Source organism: Oryctolagus cuniculus, chromosome 1 (assembly GCF_964237555.1).
Source record: "Oryctolagus cuniculus chromosome 1, mOryCun1.1, whole genome shotgun sequence".
Classification (NCBI taxonomy): Eukaryota; Metazoa; Chordata; class Mammalia; order Lagomorpha; family Leporidae; genus Oryctolagus; species Oryctolagus cuniculus.
Window position 1 is genome coordinate 230,860,446 of NC_091432.1, and position 21,158 is coordinate 230,881,603.

The window sequence follows — 21,158 nt, forward strand, 5'->3', positions numbered from 1 at the left end:
CTGAGTGTTGGCTCTTGACTCTGTGAGCATGAGGAGAAGTTGGCAATGAGCAGGGTGTGTGTGCTGGGGCGTGCAGTGTTGACTTGATTAGCCAGGGACCCCCCCGTTACAACATGACCCAGAAGAGCGGGGTCGGTTATTCACTGGGTGCAGTGGTGACAGAGCGGTGGCAGCGTGGATGGGAGGGTGTTGTTGGAGCCTTAGGAGTGGACGGCAGAGCTGTGAAGCTTGGTCATGAGACTTGGAAAGACGGAGGACATGCGCGCAGGCCATCAGATAAATCATCCTGATGGATGTTGGGCTTGCTGGGGACGGTGGTCAGGAGTGATGATCAGAAAGGTCTGGAGGGGCTGGCATTGTGGCGTCGCGGGTAAAGCTGCTGCCTGCCACGTCAGCATCCCATACGGGGGCCATGGAGTCCCGGCTGCTCCACCTCGGATAGGGCTCCCTGTTAATGGCCTGGGAAAGGCAGCAGAAGATGGCCCCAGTGCTTGGGCCCCGGCCGCCCGTGTGGGAGACCCAGATGAACCTTGTGGCTTCTGGCTTTGGCCTTGGTCATTGTGTCCATCTGGGGATTGAGTCAGCAGATGGATGATCTGTGTGTGTGTGTGTGTGTGTGTGTGTTCCCCTCTCTCTGTAACTCTGACTTTAAAATAAATAAATACATCTTTAAGAAACAGAAGCCCGGGGACTGGGGTTGCAGCACAGTGGGTTAAGCCACAGCTTGTGACACTGGCATCCCGTATCAGAGCATCGGTCTGAGTCTCAGCTTCTCTGCTTCCAGTCCACCTCCCTGCTGTTGTACCTGAGAAGGCAGCAGGTGGTGGCGCAAGTACTTGGGCCCCTGCTGCCCGTGTGGGACTCTGGTGGGGTTCTGGGCTGGCATTGGGCCTAGCTGCTGCAGCCATTTAGGGGGTGAACCAGTGGACGGATGATATCTCTCCTGGAAGATAGCTTTCTCCATGCCCCTCTGTCCCACTCCCATCTGTCACTCTGCCTTTCAAATAAATAAATCTTAGACAAGAAAGGGAAGTCTGAGCCCAGATCCAGGGCCTCGGTGGCTCTCCTTCAGCCAACACGTAGCCTGCTCGGCAGAGAGCCTTAGAAGCAGCTGGGTGTTCCTTCGTGCGCCATGGTGTTGTCAGCACTCTGGCTGCCAGCCTCTGCCGTAGAGCCCCTCCCTGAACCCCGTCCCCTGCCTCTCCCTACCGGCAGGCAGTGGAGTAAAGTGAGAGAGACCAGAGACAGGGCCCAGAGCCACACACACCAGTGAAGGATGGCTCACTCTGCCTGGGTTTCTGCCTCCCTCCCTCTTCCTGTTGCAGCCATTTGAACTTTCTTCCCTTTAGAATAGTATTTGCTAAATCAGGTGTGTGTGTGTGTGTGTGTGTGTGAGAGAGAGAGAGAGAGAGAGAGAGAGAGAGAAGGAGATTTGCGTATACAGGATCTGCTTTCTTGACCAGTATTTGCAGTTAAAAAAAAAAAAAAAACCTGCTTATGTTGGAAATCATCAGTCCTGTCCCACAATAAATTACATTACAGCTCAGAATAAATCGCATTATAGCAGTGCACCCTTCCGCAGCTCCCCCAGGCGGAGTCCCTGTGCGGCCTCTGACCTCCCGGGCGCCCGTTCTTGCTCTGTTACGACGGCCTTTGGACCAGCTCGCGCTGCGACTTATCTGTTGTTGTGAACACGTCTCTCCCTGCAGGAGCTGCATTCCTCTAGGGCTGGGCTCCTGTTGCGTTTATCTTTATAAGTCCAGCAGTTAGTACACACCCTGAAAAATAGATTTCAGTAACATTTGTTGGGTGGACAGATGTTTAAGCAGAGCTTCCAAGAATTTAAATGTGCCGGTAAAGAGGTTTAATCACTAATCCACATTAAAGTCAGTATAAAAGTGGTTTAATCACTAATCCATTACTTAGTGGTTTAGAACTAATCGGAGCATTTATATTAATCATTATCATATGTTAATAATGTATATTGTGGTGTTAGAACATCTATTAGGCACTAATTTATGTCCAGACACTGTTCTGGTCTCATTACATATTTTGCCTTGTTGAATCCTCCTCCTGACCTGAGAAGTGAATGTAGTCATTGTTCCCATTTTGTATATAAAGAGACTAAAATTGGAAGAAGAAAAAAAATAAATGATGTTCCCAAGACCACAGAGCCAATAAGTGTGGCACTGAGATTGGAACCTGGTCAGTGGGACCCACTCATAACCTCTCCTTTATTTTTTAAAGAGTTTTTATTTATTTATTTGAGAGGTAGAGTTACAGACAGTGAGAGGGAGAGACAAAGAGAAAGGTCTTCCTTCTGTCAGTTCACTCCCCAGTGGCCGCAATCGTCGGAGCTGTGCCTGTCGCTCCCCCTCTTCGTGGAGGAACGACACAGGACCCTGCGCTGTTCTTTTGTCTGCTCGGCCCTCCCCGGGTTTGCTGCTGGTTCTTCCCAGGTTGGCTACCGACCCTTCCACCTCCGTGGAAGGGCGGTTCCCCCTGCCACTTTCCCCACTTCCGCGGGGGAGCGGCACACCGCCGGCCGGCTCTCTCGGGGGCTGCTCAGGTGTTCCTTCAGATAGATGTTCCTGGTGCATGTTGTCTCTCTCCTCCTTTATAGTCCTCTTCCACCAATCCCAACTCTGCTACCCACACGCCGAGTACGCTGCTCTCCTCCAATCAGGAGCAGGTCCTGCTGTTTATTGGTTGAACTGGAGGCAGCTGTGTAGAAGCTGTTTCCTCCCTTCTCAGCGCCATATTGTGGGAGAGCAGATGCATAGAATACGTCTTAATTCCAGTAACTTAGTCTAGTCCAAGTTGCTCCCAGTTACTCCCCACAGTGCCGATCTGAAGCCAGGAGCCAGGAGCTTGTTCCTGGTCTCCTCGTGGGTGCAGGGGCCCAAGGACTTGGGCCATCTTCTGCTGCTTTCCCAGGCCACAGCAGAGAGCTGGATTGGAAGAGCAACAGCCGGGACTAGAACCAGTGCCTATTTGGGATGCTGGCACCACAAACGGAGGATTAACCCACTGTGCCACAGCACCAGCCCCCATAACCTCTCCTTTTAAAGGAAGGCGATCCAGAGGGCCATGTGAAATGTGATTTTTAAAGATGCACTTCACATGACCTTCTGGAGCTGGTTTTGTGAGTAAATCTATTGTGCCTTCGGTTTGTGTGCCTGAATGCCAAGCACACGGTGCCTGCTTAGGGCACAGGTCCCAGAGACTCCAAGCACAGAGACCCAGGAAGGAAACCTAAATGTGAACTGCCTGCTTAGACGGCGTCCCTGCTGTACACGCATGTTGAGATGTTACCCTGTGCCTCATAAAAATATACAAGCATTTCACGATTTACGGCAGAAACTGGTTCCAGGCCAATGAAACAAGGCAGCCAAGTAGAGGGGAGAGCTTTTCCTTTTCAAAAAATTCCATATTTCTATGAATGTAAGAAAGATTCTCATTTCTTTAAAAATTTTATTTGTTTGTTTGAGAGGTAGAGTTACAGACAGAGAGAGGGAGAAACAGGAAGGTCTTCTGTCTGCTGGTTCCCTCCCCAGATGGCCACCATGTCCGGAGCTGAGCTGATCTGAAGCCAGGAGCCAGGAGCTTGTTCCTGGTCTCCCACGCGGGTGCAGGGCCCAAGGACTTGGACCATCTTCCACTGCTTTCCCAGGCCACAGCAGAGAGCTGGATCGGAAGAGGAACAGCTGGGACTGGAACCAGCACCCACAAGGGATGCCTGCACCACAGGCAGAAGATTAGCCTGTCTTTGCTAAGCGCCAGCCTCCAAGATTCTCATTTACTCACCTATAATATAAAAATGATAATATTCTTATTTACAGTAGCTAATGAATAACATTTCACACATCCTGGCTTTGATTTTCTGTTAAATTAATTTGTTAAATCCTGCACATGGATATTATTGCTTAGATAGTACCTTTTTCCTGAAAAAAAAAAAAAAAAATGCGGTGCACTGAACCCTGTTTGGCCTTAAGTGAATCGGACACAGTTTGGCTGACACTGGACCAGAGCCTGGGCTCGAGTTGAGTCCCACGGGTTCCCCCACTTCTCATGTTTCACAGGAAGGGAAGCCGAGCTGAGCCTGGCGCCCAGAGCCCCGGGGACGTCCGGCGCAGTAGAACTTCCTGCGTTTACAGAAGTGCTCACACCCGCTCTGTCCACTGGGGAGGCCACAGGCCACGGCAGCGCTTAGGGTGCAGATGTGTAACTGAGGAGCAGGACCATTTTAAACTAATTTTACCTTAAACTTAAACAGAACTTGTGGCCACAGCATCGGACAGTGCCTGAGCGCCCAGGGGAGTCCCTCCCCGGGCCTGGCGGCTCCTGGCCAGCGATCACGTACTGGCATCTGCCTTCTCGGCCCTGACACTGTCTTCCCTGAGCTCTGACCCATTGGTGTGTGACCCGGTCAGAGGTGTGAGGCCAGATTCAGTGAATCAAAGACATATGTTGGGGGCCAGTGCTGTGGCCTAGTGGGTTCAACCTCTGACTGCAGCACCGGCATCCCATATGGGCGCCGGTTCCAGTCCCAGCTGCTCCACTTCTGATCCAGCTCCCTGCTAATGCACCTGGGAAAGCAGTGGGAGCTGGCCCAAGTACTTGGGCCCCTGCACCCACATGGGGGACCCCAAAGGAGCTCCAGGCTCCTGGGTTCAGATAGGCCTAGCTACAGCCGGCGCCGCGGCTCACTAGGCTAATCCTCCGACTAGCGGCGCCGGCACACCGGGTTCTAGTCCCGGTCGGGGCGCCGGATTCTGTCCCGGTTGCCCCTCTTCCAGGCCAGCTCTCTGCTGTGGCCAGGGAGTGCGGTGGAGGATGGCCCAGGTGCTTGGGCCCTGCACCCCATGGGAAACCAGGAAAAGCGCCTGGCTCCTGTCTCCTGCCATCGGATCAGTGCGGTGCGCCGGCCGCGGTGGCCATTGGAGGGTGAACCAACGGCAAAGGAAGACCTTTCTCTCTGTCTCTCTCTCTCACTGTCCACTCTGCCTGTGAAAAAAAAAAAAAAAAAAAAAAAGATAGGCCTAGCTACAGCTGTAGCGGCCATTCGGGGAGTGAACCAGCAGATGGAAGACTTCTCTCTGCCTCTGTTTCTCTGTAACTCTGCCTTTCAAATAAATAAATAAATCTTAAAAAAAAAAAAAAGAAGAAGAAGAAGAAATACAGATGTTGTCCTCTTTTCTTAGCATCACTGAAGTTGAACATACATTAACTCCTTTCTCCGAGCTTCTCCACCAAACTAAACGTAGATGATTTGCTAGTTCTTCTCTGAGGAAACTCAGCCCGGCTTCCTGTGAGTGAGTTGCTGCTCTGGGAGACGGGACCCTTCCCCTCCTGGAAGACCCCCTGGGCCAGGAATGCCATTGCGCAGTGTTCTGATGGCGTCTTCGGTTTTGCAAATACTTACTGGCATATTCACATCCCTTTATTTTCTTAAAATAATTTTCACTGTGGGAAGCCAGCGTGGCTGGTGCGGTGGGCTGAGCCACCTCTTGCAAACAGCATCTCATATCGGAGTGCTGGTTCGAGTCCTGGCTCCGCTGCGTCCAACCCGATCCCCGCTAATGTGCCTGGAAAGTCAGCAAAGGATGGTCCAGGTGCCTGGGCCCCTGCCACCCTGTGGGAGACATGGATGGAGTTCCTGGCTCCAGACTTCAGCCTGGCCAACCCTGCTGTTACAGGCATTTGGGAAGTGAACCGACAGATGGACAAATCTCTCTCTCTCTCTCTCTCTCTCTCTCTCTCTTCGTTAAAGTTGCTGGTACTTGAGTAGTTCCATACGGTGTTCTCTTACTCTCCCTAAAATCTTCGTCAGCGGCTACATTTCCTTTCGTAGCGCTCTGTGTCTGTCTCTGTTCTTTGCTTTTCCAGGTCAGGCTTGCCTGAGACCCTCGGCAGGTTTATCCTTACTGCTGTCCTCATTCTGTAATTTCTGTTCTGATCTTGTTTTATTTTCTCTGCATTTCTGGTGTTTTTTCCCTTTCATTGTTCTTCTTTGTATTTTCTAGAGGTTTTTGTTTATTTCATTGTTTTTATCATTTCTTGTGTAATAATGAAAGCATTTAAGAACACGAGTTTCCCTGTGCACACAGCGTCTGTGGCAGCACATGGTTTACTCTGGAAGAGTGTCCAATTTTGCCATTTCTGTTTAATCCTAGAGTTTTTTCAGATGTATATTTTTTAATTTCTGTTTTTTATGTTTTGAACACAGTTTTTCACTCAATTATATTAGGCTAAATGTGATCTATAATTTTTTCTCTTGTTTTTTTTCTGTAGTTTTATAGAATTTTTTATGTGAAGGAATTCTATAGTGCTTTTCAATCTTTCTTTCAAAATTAAGTCAGCGTTTTAAAGTTGAGTGGACAGTTTTAAAAGGTACAAATTCTGTGTACCTTAATAAATGTATTATGTTTATTAAATTGTGCTTATACATTTTTTTTTTTTTTTGACAGAGTGGACAGTGAGAGAGACAGACAGAGAGAAAGGTCTTCCTTTTTCCGTTGGTTCACCCCTCCAAGTGGCCACTACGGTCATATCATTGCGGCCGGCATGCTGCGCTGATCCGAAGCCAGGAGCCAGGTGCTTCCTCCTGGTCTCCCATGCGGGTGCAGGGCCCAAGGACCTGGGCCATCCTCCACTGCCTTCCTGGGCCACAGCAGAGAGCTGGACTGGAAGAGGAGCAACTGGGACAGAACCAACACCCCAACTGGGACTAGAACATGGTGTGCCGGCGCCGCAGGCGGAGGATTAGCCTAGTGAGCCGCGGCGCCGGCTGCTTATCCATTTTATTTTTAATTCTTCTATAAATATTTACTAGTTTTTACTTTTATCTATTAGGAGAGAAACATACTAAATTTTCCATTGTAATTATAATTTTATAAATCCTATTTATAATAGTTTTTGTTTTGCAATTATTACTCATTATCTAAATGTTTATAATTATATTTGAGGGCTTACTGATTCTATTTATTCCTAAAAAAAAAACAACTTTTTTTTTCCTTGAAAACTTTTTCTCCTAAATTCTGATTTTATCATTCACTCATCATTTTGTTTTCATTCCAACTTACCAGGAATTATTTTTTATGTTGCTTTCTTTTGTGTGATTGCTGGATAGTATTTAGCATGTCATTTGCAGCTGGCTGATTTTGTCTGCTCCCGGTCACCAGGTCTCCTCCTTTCGTATGGACTGTAGCCCACCCATCGGAGCTCTCTGTCTGCCTCCGGGAGGCGTCCAAGCTCCCCTCCCCCAGCTCCACCCCTCAGAAGTGCAGGGCTGCACCCAGCAGATTCTAAGGCAGCTGATGACCAGCGACCACCGGCTCCAGGGTAGGCAGGGCTGCATTTGTAAAGGCCTCTTTTATGGACGCTTCTTCCTGGGGGAGAGGACACCCGCCCAGCGCCTGCAGCTTCGCTGGCCCTGGGGCTCGAGGGCCTCAGCCGGCCGGCCGTGCTCTCTGCTTTCGTCCCCTTGTTGAAGGCCCAGCCACCTTCAACAGGCGGCGCTCTCCCCTGGCTCCCCGTGTCACCGCCGATTCCAGCACCCGGACTCGTTCCATTGATGACGAAACGTGCAGCCAAGGAACGAGCAGAGCCTATTTTATCATAGTTCATTGGAAAAAGGGAAGAGACAGCCATTCCTGCACCTGATGGACCAGGCTGGCCTCTCAGTGAAGCACTGAGGACCCAGTCTGCACTCAGACTGGGGTTTTATGGACATGAGTGTAGGTCCCTGTTTCTGCATCCCACTGCCTCTTCTGCAGAAGTGTGGGTGGAGGGGTTTCAGATGTGGAACTCCCCTGTGCAAACCCCTCCGGACAACGCTGGCCATCAGGGTTCTCATCTACTGGCGGAGCAAACGGCTCGCTCAGTCCAGAGATTAGAACGTCACTTCCCTGGTTCAGTGAATCGAAGGCTCCTTGGGCGGGGGACGACAGACAGGAAGCTGGGTGGGCCCTGCTTCCAGGGCTTGTTTCCTCATTCCTGGCACATAAATTTGTTTTCTTTAAAAACTCTCATTTTCTGTGGCCCCTCTTACGCACATAAGCTAATGTATACCCAGCTGCCTTAACACAGAGGGCGGGATAATTTGTTATCCCTGGGTGCTGTGCCCGAAGGCCTCCTTCGCAACGTCGCCATCCATCCTTCTCTGCACTGTCTCCCAGCTGTGTTCTCTGAGATGTCGCTAACCAACTTCCTGTGTCTATCTCAAACTGAAATTCCCGTTTACTCTCTGGGGGGATTTTCTTCTCGGTATCTGGTTTTTGGTTCACTGTGGCCACCGGACTTCAGAATTCTGAGAGCTGATCACAGTTGTTCTGTTTTTGTAGATCCATTTTGCTCCCAAGTCGTTACCATCATTTGAGGTTTTCTAAGATTTCCTTGTGCTTTTGTGGTAGGTCTGTTCCGTAGAACGTTTGCTCTGGTGCTCCATGTCAGGTTCCACAGGTTAAACTAAGAACCTAATGTAAGGCCGCCACAAAACACACCGAACACCAGAGTTAGGGAAAGGGTTCACTGGGGAAGCCTGACAGACCGGAGGGGAGGGGCAAAGAAGGAAAAAGAGAGAGAAGGATGGCCGGCACCGCGGCTCACTAGGCTAATCCTCCGCCTGCAGCGCCGGCACCCCGGGTTCTAGTCCCAGTCGGGGCGCCGGTTCTGTCCTGGTTGCCCCTCTTCCAGTCCAGCTCTCTGCTGTGGCCCGGGAGTGCAGTGGAGGATGGCCCAGGTGCCTGGGCCCTGCACCCGCATGGGAGACCAGGAGAAGCACCTGGCTTCTGGCTTTGGATCAGCGCAGCTCCGGCCATTGCAGCCATTTGGGGGGTGAACCAACAGAAGGAAGACCTTTCTCTCTGTCTCTGTCTCTCTCTCTCACTAACTCTGCCTGTCAAAAAATAAATAAATAAAAAGAGAGAGAGAAGGAGAATGTAAGAGAGAGATCCAGAGAGACAGAGGCAGAGACAGAAACAGACTGGTAGAGAGATCAGGAGCCGCAGAGAAAGAGAGCCAGGTGTTCAGGAACACTTCCTTTTAGAACTTTGCTGGGGGCAGGCAGGGAAGTAGGAGTATCCAATCCCATTAGGGTGGAGGTGAAACTTGGCACCAGTGGTTGGAGCATGAGGTCTAGGGCCAAAGCCTACCATGCAACATGGCGACAGGGGCCAGGGCCTGTGATGGCGTCTGGGGTTAGATGGTGCCACATCATTTTACTAACACCCAGGATCAGTGGTTTTCCTGTGTTCTCCTTTATGGGTTGGATTAGTGCACAAATGCACATCTAGCCAGGCATTCTAAGTGGATGGCAGCTCTGCACTCACCCCGTTCAAGCACAGGACGGGCCCACGGTCTTCAGTGTGACATTTCATGGCCTCTGGTTATCAGTGTTCTGGCCAGTGGGGAGGGGAGAGGAGAAAAGCACCACCCTTCTACAGGCTCGGGTCCCATAAATGCCCCCCAGGACTCTGGCCCCCTTGTAGGCAGAGAGAAGTGTGTCACATGGCTGCCTTGGAGGCGGGATTACCCTGGAGAATGGTGCGAGTCGGTTTTGGTGGCACCTGGAACTCTGCACCACGTAGGACGAATTGGGGAGAGGGCTTCTGAGTTGGGCAGTATTGCACATTTAGATGGGTTCTGCTACAGACCCTGTCATTCCTGAACCAAACCTTCCCACAAAGGAAGAGTGTCAGTTTATTTTATTTTTAAGATTTTATTTTATTTATTTGAAAGAGTTACAGAAAGAGGTAGAGCCAGAGAGGTCTCCCATCTGCTGGTTCACTCCCTAGATGGCCGCAACAGCCGGAGCTGCGCCGATCCGAAGCCAGGAGCCAGGAGCTTGTTCCTGGCCCATATGGGATGCTGGTGCTGCAGGCAGTGTGGCTTAACGCGCTACACCACAGTGCCGGCCTCTTCTCTGGTTTTAATTGGCTGGGTCAGAGCTGTGGACAGAATGACAGAAAGAGAACTGGTGGAGTCAGCTGAGTCTTAGCTGTGTTGGAAAATGTTTTTCTGTGCTGTTTGCGTGTTCACCCCTGGGTTCACAGGGTCACCGTCTTCTTCACATCAGCCAGTGTGCCAGGCGCCAGCCACCACGGCCGCTGGAGTCAGCTGGAGGGCAGGGGAGGGCAGAGGATCTCCTTCCCAGCCACTGCCCTTCCACCGCCGCCAACCTCAGGCAGGCCCTGGTGTGTGAGGTCGGGGCATTAGTTAGAATCCGTGAGGCTTAAGTCACGATTCACGTTGCCATGCCTTGGCACCTGGTTACTTCGGCTATTTGGCCTGCCCTTCCCTTTGGTCCCTCCTTGTGATAGATCTGGCAGAATTTCTCCGACATTTCTTGCATAAGCGATGAACTTTCTGTGTTTCCAGGGCTGGCACGGGTCTTTCCCCATGGTTAGATCCCTGTGGTCATTTGTGTAGGAATTTGGCCTTCATCTGTTGACATAGTTCTTGTTTATAAATACTTAATGAAAGTCCATACCAAGTCCACTCTGGGGAGGCAGTGGTGAGGAACATAAAAACGTAGTCTCTGCCTTCATAGAGCTTACTGGGGAGTCAGGAGGGTGCCTAGAGAGAGAAGCAGGAATCCGGGACTCACTCCAAGAAAGGAAGTCACACCTGTGAGTACTCTGGAACCCTAAGGCGGAATCGTTTGCCCAGGCCGTGAGGTCAGGGACGGAATCTCGGAGCAGTGGGGATGTGGGGAAGGTGGGAGGGAGTGCCTTCCAAGCCAGGGAGTCCCAGGTGTGCGTGCCCTCTGATGGGAAGACATGGGGACCTGAGGGGGAACAGTTTTGCAGTTCACCAAAACCACTCGACGGCCAGTGCTGTGTGCAAAGTCTCAAGTGGCCCCTCACCTGCCACCCCGAAAAAAGTATGACTGCCCGTGCCTGGCAGTGCTTGGCATATAGCGGCAGGTGGCAGATCTTCATGTTTTATTTTTAAAGATTTATTTATTTATTTGAAAAGCAGAGTTACAGAGAGGCAGAAGACAGAGAGAGAGAGAGAGAGAGAGAGAGAGAGAGAGGTCTTCCATCTGCTAGTTCACTCTCCATATGGCTGCAACGTCCACAGCTGGGCTGATCTGAAGCCAGGAGCCAGGAGCTTCTTCCAGGTCTCCCATGCAGGTGCAGGGGCCCAAGGACTTGGGCCATCTTCCACTGCTTTCCTAGGCCATAGCAGAGAGTTGGATCAGAAGTGGAGCAGCCAGGACTCGAACCGGCGCCCATATGGGATGCCACAGTGCAATCTCCTCTTTATGTTTTTTGTATCAATGAATGAGTGAGTGAATCACTGTGAGCTCTTCTCATTGGGTCCTAGATGAGGCTTGGTCTTAGGACTCTGTCTACCAACCTCTAGTAAAGGGTGGCACGTGAGAGGTGTATGTGGCCCCCTCTCTCTTTATGTACCTGTACCAGACGTTAGTAATTGGTCGCAGTACTCTTTTCTTGCCAAGTCCAGATGCTTCTCCTAAAGCCCTTGAGACAGCCTATACCAGTAACCCTCAGCTAGCAGCCCATTTACCGCTCGTCTGTCAGACAGCAGGTAGGAGCCCACAGAGAAGACAGACACTGAGTCCTCTCTGCTTCCTCTGTGTAAACGGCAGTGACCCCAGGAGACCTACATTTGCCTTACACTTCAGAATTGACCTCCGTGAAGTTAGAGCATGGTCCACAGGCTCACCCTCATATTCACATCACCTGCAGAGTTCAGGGGTCCTTGGGTCACCCTCAGGCTCCACAGTGTTCTAGAAAGACTCACAGAACCCTCCAAAAGCTCTTGATCTCATTTATGGTTTATTGCAGGGAAAAGGCACAGGTTAGAATCAGCCAAAGGCAGAGACTTGTGGGACAGAGCCCAGAAGATCCAAATACGGAGCTTCTGGTGGTCCTCTCCTGGTAGGGTCACGGGCAGCACCTGATGCCTCCTGGCAATGACGTGTGTGTTGAGAACCAGAGCGCACCTGAGTCGTGCTGTACAGTTTTTAGGAGGGCGTGGTCACGTGGACATGGTTGGCCATCCACGGGGCTGACCTCAGCCTCCAGAGCTAGAGCTGACTCCAGGTGACCCGAAGCCCCCACCATAAATCATGTGTATTGTGCAGCAGGGTTCCCAGGTCCTAAGTAAACAGGTGCTCACACAGGGCATCCCCCAGGGCGTGGAGATCCCCTCCCAGGAGCCGAGGGCGAAGGCCAGGGCCCTCTGTGGACAAAGGGAAATTGTGTACTGCACAGCCTCTGTGGGCCATCCTTGGATTACGGGCATTGGGGTGCTCTTACGTCATCAGTAGCTAAACACAGACGCAAGTCTTTTGAGAAAGCATTTTTCAGGTTAAAGGTTAGGTGTGAAAACTGGACCTTATTGCCAACATTCCCCAGAGGACGGTCGGGTAGGGTGGTGGCTAGAGGGGGTGATGGACGTCTGGAGTCGGGTTGCTTTGGCCCGCATCATCACGGTCCTCCCCCACGCTAGCCATTCACGTGACCTTGGCTGCTGACTTCACGTTTCCCCGCTGCGGTTTGCTCCTTCATACGTGAGGAAGCTAACAGTGCCCGCCTTGTGTTGTTCTTATGAGAATTCAACGAGACACTGCCTGTTAGAGGCAGAGGAGTACACGGCACACAGAAGCACCCCATAAATCCCAGATACTGCTATCACACTTGCCATGGGGAAAAAAAATCACGAATCTTTTAAAAATGATTTTCCTTGGGAAAATCTGTGGACGTTATTTTCCTGAAACCCGTCCATGTATTTCCACACCCGCGTATCTCTTACACACCAGCGACAGTCTGAGATAACAACCTTCCCTGAGAACTTGTGTCTCTGTCTCACTGTGAGCCTTAAGCTAGAGCCGTGAGAAGCGGCCCCGGGGCAAGGTGCTTTAGTGAATCCAGGATGTGGAAACCGTTGGCAGATCTACAAATTGTGGGTGGATTCAAACGTTAAGAAAGAAAGATGTCATTTTCCCAAGTTGCTACCAAGAAATCGAGAAGGGGAGAAGGCGGTAGAAGTTGAGTCGGGAACTTCAGGACCGGTGGTGCCAAGCCCCGGTTTCCTTTCCACGTCTCTCCTCCTAGCACGAGCCCTGGAAGGCCGTCTGTTTGCAAGCCTCGCATTGCCAGAGCTCCCCTTGCAAGGACTAATTGGCCTTTGGGAAACTATTTAAAACCAGATGAAGCACGCAGGCTTTCTCTGATGTCGGGAGAGCCTTGAGTTCATGCCAGCCACTGATTGTTCTTTGGGCCATCCCGTGAAGGCAGCTGGACTGGGGACTTGGCTCTCAGCACTGCCATCTGTGAGCCGCCGCCTGCCCGCATGCGATGCAATATGAAGATCCCCTTTCTGGAAAGCATTGCTTTCGTGATTTCTAGTATGAGAATGTGTTCAGTTTAGATCTGATGCTCCCGTTTCCACTCTTAAAGATTAGGTGCTCCTTCCTCTCGGGCACCCATAGACTATGGAGCCCAGCTCGGGGGCCTGAGCTCTAAACGGCCTGTTAGCGGGGCCCACGTTGTTAAGCCGCTCGCCATGCTGCCTCAGCTTCCAATCCAGCTTCCTGCTAACGCACCTGGGAAGGCGGTGGATGGTGGCCCAAGTGCTTGGGTCCCTGCCACCCACATGGGAGACCAGGATGGAGTTCCTGGCTTCTGGCTTTGGCCTGGCCCAGTTGCAGATGTTGTGGGCATTTGGGGACTGAACCAGTGAATAAATAAACTTTTAAAAAATAAGTAAATAGATAAAAGGCTTGTTAGCTTGTAGGCTGGGCCCTCTAGCTCATGTTGTCAGATGTTTGGTCGCTTCCTTGTGGATGGCTGCATCCAGGCAGAGGGAGCGTGGCTCCTGGTGGCCCTGCTGCCTCACTGAATGCTTTCTTCTTCCAGCTCATTTCCAGTGACGCCGATGGAGCCATCCAGAGGGCCGGGAGATTCCGGGTGGAGAACGGCTCCTCAGATGAGGTAAGGACACCTGCCCTGTGCCTGTGAGAGTGTGAGCACGTGTGACGCAGCCGTGAGCAGTCGGGGAGCCTCGTGCCCCAGCGGCGCTCTGGAGGGGGTGAACGGAGCCTCCCGGCACTGTGCTGGAAGCCGGCGGGAAAGGGGAAAGGCCGTGACTGTGGCCCGGAGGATGCTGTACAGGGGGACACACACCCTCTCGAGGTGGACCCCAAGCTGTTCTGCCAGCGATGGAGCAGAGAGAACCTCAGTGTCCTTTGTGAATGGCCCCCCTACGAGCAGCACCAGGCCCAGGAGGGCGAGGCAAGAAAGTTACTGCGACTGAAAAATGCCACCTTCCTCCAGAGAAAACACAGGGAAGAGGCCCTCGCTGTCTACACCTCCTGGCCCCCCGCCCTCTCTCTGGGCCCTCCAAGTCTTCCTTGCTGCAGGCCGCAGGGGCTCACCTTGCTTTTCCATCCTCTGTCCTCTTTAGAACTGTCACTGTCTTCCCTGTCTCTTGGGGTCTGCCCCCAAAAGCTCAGGGTACACCATGAGCTCCCCAGGTTTCCTTCCCGTGCTGCTCTTTGGGAAGGTAGCTTGCCCCGTGCCCGAGCACCCCCAGCTGTCTGCACCTCCCTCTCACCCACTGAACAGTAGAAACTGTGCTGGGTCACTGGCAGGATCCCGTGAGCCGAGCTGGTAAAGCTCTTGGTGCGGTGCCTGGCCGGGAGTGAGCGGCCTGTAGCATCAGCAGGTGTGAGCGCTAACGGTTCTGGCTGTTGCTGTTGTCATCACTGCATATCGCCGGCGCTGCCCCCGGACCGCCGCCTAGGGCAGGTTCTTGGGACAGGGCCCTGGGTGGCACTGGGAGGCCCCAGCATTTGGGAGCTCATTGCTCACCTTCACCTTAGGCCTTAGCTCAGCACCCACTCACCCAGACACGATGCCCTCACGTTGCTGTGTCCCGTCTTGGGCTGGGCCCTGAACGCGTGCCCACTCTTCCAGAACCATGGCAGCTGGCCCAGGCAGAAGGAACACCCAGGGAAGCTGGCTCCTGCAGCGTGGAACCAGCCCTCCCTGAGTGGCCCAGCTCCTGAAATGAGGCAGTCATCACCACACCAGGCCCCACCTGTGGCCCAGGAGCCAGGCCAGGAGCAGGAGCCCAGGATTTGTGTTTCCCTGTCAAGCTGCTTTGAGAAGCCAAGTACCAGAGCCCCAGAGACAGCTGTGCCTGACGACCTCCTGCAGCAGAACTTGAGCCCAGTCTGAAGTAAACAAGCAGCACCGGGCTGTCCTCACCCTTCAGAAACACAGCTCTGGCCCCTCCCAGGGCCAGCGCCTGGAGGAAGTACACACACACACATACACACACACACACCTGGAGGAAACACACACACACATCTCACCCTACAGAAACACAGCTCTGGCCCCTCCCAGGGCCAGCGCCTGGGGGAAGTACACACACACACACACACACACACCCCTCACCCTACAGAAACACAGCTCTGGCCCCTCCCAGGGCCAGTGCCTGGAGGAAATACACACACACATACACACACACACACCTGGAGAAAGCACACACACACACACCTGGAGGAAACACACACACACACACCTGGAGGAAACACACACACACACACACCCCTCACCCTACAGAAACACAGCTCTGGTCCCTCACAGGGCCAATGCCTGGAGGAAGTACACACACACATACACACACACGCATACACCTGGAGAAAGCACACACACACACACACACACCTCACCCTACAGAAACACAGCTCTGGCCCCTCCCAGGGCCAGCACCTGGGGGAAGTACACACAAACACATACACACACACACACCTGGAGGAAACACACACACACCTGGAGAACCTACATACACACACCCTACCTGGAGGAAACACACACACACACACCTGGAGGAAACACACACACACACACACACACCTGGAGGAAACACACACACACACACACACCCCTGGAGGAAACACACACGCACACCTGGAGGAAACACACACAGGAAAGGTGCAAACAGAGCCTGCCTGTGGAACCAGACGCAGCAGACACTGCAGTCATCAAGCAGAGGTCCCCTGGCTGTCACCTTGTCCTGCCGAACACTGGGGCAGGTCCTCAAGTGTCCTGTGCTCCGGCTCTGGAGTCAGACGGCTGGGGTTCCACCCTGGCTCTGCAGCACCCAGCCGTGTGGCCCCAAGCTCTTCACTTGCCATGTTGGGAGCCATTTGGTGGAATCATTGGCTGCACAGATTGCCATGGTCTGCTGTGTTCAAAACACCGTCCTGTTTCAGATTTCTCCCAGGAAATAGGATGTCACGGGCCAAATATTTTTATAGATTTGGGTTCCACAGAGCTGCTGAGAAGGAGTGCTCGGCTGGAGCCCCCCGGCTGTGTCTGATGTCGGTGGTCTTCAGTTTCAAGCTTCTGGCCAGTGTTACCGCTCAACCCAGTAAAGGGTCATGCGAGCACCTGATGCCGAGAGGGGGAGAACAGAGGCTTCCTCTGGATGAGTTACCGTCCTTAACTCAGTCTAGTGGCCTACGACTGTTCAAACCATGAACAAATTGCATAGCAGTTTCATGATTTGGTTGTCTTTTTATTGTTGAATTATAAACGTTCTTTATTTAGTCTCATCGTATATTTAATTTGCAAAAGTTTTCTCCTGTTCCTTGGATTGTCTTTTCACTCTCTTGACTGTGTCCTTTGAGGCACTGAAATTTTTAAATTTGAGGATGGCCGGTTGGTCTGTATTTGTTGTTGTTGTTGTTGCTTGTGCCTTCATGACTGAAAACACCATTGCCTTAATCCAAGGTTGCACAGTCACTTCTCACAGTTTACTCTTCCAAACTTTGCTTTTTGTCTTCTTAAACCTTTATTATAGTTCCTCTGTGACTGATATTCCTAATGTATGAGGTTTTCTGTTTGATTTCTTTCCTCCTGGCGTCTGCTTGTGGTGTAATGTGTTTCTTCCTGTCTTTTGCTGCCTGATGGTGTGCTGTCTGTTGTTCTTGGAAATTAGTTTTTAGGAACAATATGAGGCCTAAGATGAGTTGCCCTTTGGAAGGAAGGCTTTATGTTTGCTAACACGAGACCCCTGTAAAGTGAATTCCCAACTTGAAGCCTTTTACACTAACCCAGGGAATACAGGCTGGCGCTGACCTGTGGGCACCGCCCCGCAGAGACCCTCCCCAGGCGGCTCCGCGGCCACACAGAGCCTTCCCTGCCGTCTTGGTGGTGGAGGTGTTTTCTTCAGTTCACTCTTCCTTGAGCAGGTGGCCCTTTGGGATCCCAGCATACCATGGGGTAGTCTCCTGCTGGCCTCCTTCACTGGGGCTAGGGATTGGATTCTTTGCCCCCTGGCCCCATGAGGTCAGCACAACCCTCGTTCAGTTTTTGCTAGGGTTGACAAATACCCTCAAGCCAAAAACAAGGGGGGTGGGGTGGCTTCTGGGTTGCACTTACCTCTTTGGGGTCTCTGCCTCTCAGTTTGGGTTGTGAAGTCCTTACTCTCTGCTAAGTGCTCCAAAACTTCTAAGGAGATGATTTTAATATTTTCCTGGTACTTAGAGTGCTTTTCAGAGGAAGAATGAGTCTGAATACTATAGTGCATCATTGCTACAAAAAAAAAGCATAAGTTGTATCAGGAGTGTCTTTCATGTAATGTGAGGAACCATTCATTCAGTGTGCACTCATAGGGTCATTGCTCGGTGCCACTGGGTACAGGGGTGAATGAGAGCGCTGAGGTCCCTGCCCTTGTGGGCTTAGGAACTGGAAGGGAGAGTGGTCAGTCGTAACCCAAATACATGGGAAGGTTGCACGTGTGGGCGAGTACTGTAGAGAAACAGCGTACCATCGTGCGGAGTGTAACCGGAAGAGGCCACCTTCAGATAAGGTGGTCAGACAAGGCTTTCCCAGGGATGTGGCAGGAAGGCCAAGCCTCCAAGCAGTGCTCCTCGGCCTATCTGTGGTGAAGGCCCTGCCTAGATTTCCAGCCTGTTGAAGAACTCCCTGTGACCCACCCTGCCTGACTAGTGTACAGCACCACCTTAGGCCACTCAGCAGGGAATTCGGTAACCCCCAGTTGGGACTGGACTCTTGAACGAGATGAACCGCTGAGTGTGTATTCCAATGACGCAGTGAGATCACTTGGCTATAGAACTTGCTAATGCCTTCTCTCCATTCCCGTACACTTGGTCATGGGCTGGTACACAGGTTACCAGTCAGCTCTGTTAGCATGGAGCCTGCCTTGCCGGCCCAGGGTTCGTTAGGCCATTCTCTGTCCAACACATAGACCCACTCAGCAACTTTACCCAGGGTCAGTGGATCTCTCCCTGCCCAAACATCTCTCTGGTCGTGGGAAACTTGCTACTTTTTGATCAGTTTTCTTCCTTGCTGACACCAACCAGTTCTGACCCAACTGATTGTCCTGTAGTTCCACTTGGTTTCAACACCAACTATCTGGAGTTAGCGGCACACTGCCGAGGTTTAAGGACTTGGTCCCACAAGACTGTCCTCACTTCAGAAGGAGCCAGATTCCTGTCTGACTGGGTACAAAATCAGATTCCCACAGCCCTCTTCCTGAGGTCCCCCAACTTGCTAAAATGACTCGCAGAACTCAGAGAAATGGTTTACTTACTGTTAATGGTTTACTCTAAAGGACACAACTCAGGAACGGCCAAATGGAAGAGATGCATAGGGCAAGGCATGGGGTTGGGATGGCACGGAGCTTCCAAACCTTCTCGGGACATGCCAGCTTCAACTTCCCCACAACTCAACCTGCTCACCAACCTGGGAGAGCCTTCTGGTTTAGGGGTTTCCGGAGATTTCACCAGGTAGGCATGATTAATTACATCGCTGGCCATTGAGAATTGACTCAGTCTCCAGCCCCTCCCCTTTCTCTTGAGGTTGAGGGTAGGGCTGAAAACTCCAGAAGATTCTACCCAAGGCTTCATCTTTTTGGGAGCCCACCCTCATCCTGAAGCTACCTAGGGGTTCTCCCAAGAGTCACCACCTCAGAACAAAGACATTCCTATCACCGTTGTCACCCAGGATACCCCTAGGGTTTGGGGCACTGTACGCCAAGAACCAGGGACAAAGATCAAGTAAATATTTCCCCTCATACCAGATCTCTCAGGCAGTTCATTCCTTCGCCTCATTGCTAGAAACTTCTTATTGAACAGTAGGCTGCCTCTGTATTCCATTTGGAGTTGCTACTTCCGTCCTCCATAGCCTGTGGGCCAAGGCTCAGCACTCTTCAGCATGACAGGCCTTCAGGCTCTTGAAGACATCATCGGTTTCCTCCCGAGTCAAGGACTCGGTTCCACCATCTCCGCCCTCAGTGCTGTCCCCTGGATACACAGAGGTCTCCAGTAGAACACGTGGCTCTGGTGGCTGCACACAGCTGCAGGGCAGGTCAGGGCAGGCCCTTCCTCTTCCTTACTGTAGACCCTCCACCTCTTTCTGTGAATCCTGACGCTGACGATGAGCCCACAGTATGCCACCTCCCACCACTCTAGACGTTTCCATGTGTGTAGGCGTCCAGCTGTGAGGCAGCAGGAAGGTGTCGCAGAGAACATTTTAGAATCAGACAGCCCCAGCAGCTCCCGCTCAGAGTCTCCGAGCCTCAGTTTCCTGATGGACGAAAAGGCTGACGAAGCCTGCTGTGCAGCGCCTGGCCGTCCCCGTCCTGTGCTTGAGCGATTTGTGTTTTGTACCTAAGTGTAGCGTTGTGCATTGTGCATTGTGCACGGTAACTTTGATCTCATTAGTGTGTCCCATAATTGCTCGTTGTCAAGAGTTGTTGGTGACATCTTGATTCTGTCACCTGTCCCCTTAGCTAACCCACTGAGCGGCTTTATATTAAGCTTCAGATGTGGTTGTCTTGCCATCTGTGTGCTCATCCAGATTATTAATTAGAATAAGTGTAACCCCCAGGTGGATCCCCAAGGCTCTCCCTTCCAATTCACTTGCATGTATCAATTAGTAGGTGGTGGCACAGAGGGGACAAGCTTCCAGATTTTGCAAATCTGTCTACTTCAGCATGGGGAGAATTCTCTCATACATTGCTGGGGGGTGTGTAAGATAGAATAATCTTTTGGGAGAGCAATTAGCGGTAATTAAAAATGTGTGTAGCATTTGGCCAGCAGTTCTATTACTAGGACGTACATCATAGCATGAGTAAAAATAGGGGGGAAAAAAGGCGAAACAAGAAACAGCCTCAGTTTCTAAGAGTGAGGAATGATATTACTCCTCTAGGGTACATCAAAATGTGAAATGTGTAGTAACTTCTAGAACGGATGAGGCAGAGGTGTATGTACCACCACAGAGAAATATTTCAGGGCCAGTGTGAGACACAAAAGCAAGTGCCACAAGGATTTGTGTAATGTCGTCCCTGTTTGTTAGTATGCAGGAAAATTTGCAGAGACAGAGAACTTAATAGAAATCCCTTCTGCTTAGAGAGGGAAATGAGGGAAGAAGTTGGAGGTTCTCCGCTGGGCACTGCATGCTACTCTACAACATCTGCACTCAAAGAAGTGTTTAACTTTTCAAAAAAGAATCTATGTAGTCGTTAAGAACAAAGTGAATCTATAGGTACTGACCCAAAGTAGTCACAAGGTGTTTTCTTTAGCGGAAAAAAACAAGTGTCAATGTAATACCAACATGACTATCCCATTTATGAAAACATTATGTGTGTGTATACACATGCATATATAAACAGAGAGAGAATCTATATGTATGTTAATGTGTGGTATGTGTGTATATGTATAAAGTAAGCACATCTTTGCTGACGCATATAAAAGATCTGACACTAGCCAAATGGATCCAGTAGCATGACTATTACAGGGGGAAGAAGCGGACTGGGGCATGGACGATGGGAGAGAAAGATACTTTAATTTTTTTGAGTGGCTTCACTTTTTTACAACCAGCTTATATTTGTGTTTACATTTGTAATCCAAAGCTTTGTGGTTTATTTGTTTAATCTATCTTTCCTGCTGCCTGCTTTATCTCAGCAGTGTAACCTGGAAACCAACGTGAAATCAATTAAACACATCCCTCCTTACTGAACTCACTCTGAGACACTCAGTGAAGCCAGGGGCAGCACCTAAACCTGTGCGCTCGTCTGTAGTCTGAGCGTCCGCATTGCGTGGCTTCCCTCTTGTCAAATATTTGAGAACATTCAAGTAAAATCAGGAT

The 21,158-nt window shown here is 51.2% G+C and overlaps 1 protein-coding gene across 7 annotated transcripts in view; it reads left to right on the forward strand.

The window, feature by feature from the left end:
• GARNL3 (GTPase activating Rap/RanGAP domain like 3) overlaps positions 1-21,158 on the forward strand; it is a 161,284-nt gene that overhangs the window by 60,541 nt on the left and 79,585 nt on the right. For all 7 annotated transcript variants that reach the window (XM_051854945.2, XM_051854951.2, XM_051854988.2 and 4 more), the window contains one exon: positions 13,893-13,967. In XM_051854945.2, the coding sequence (XP_051710905.2) occupies positions 13,893-13,967 (75 nt within the window). The remainder of the gene's footprint in view (positions 1-13,892; positions 13,968-21,158) is intronic.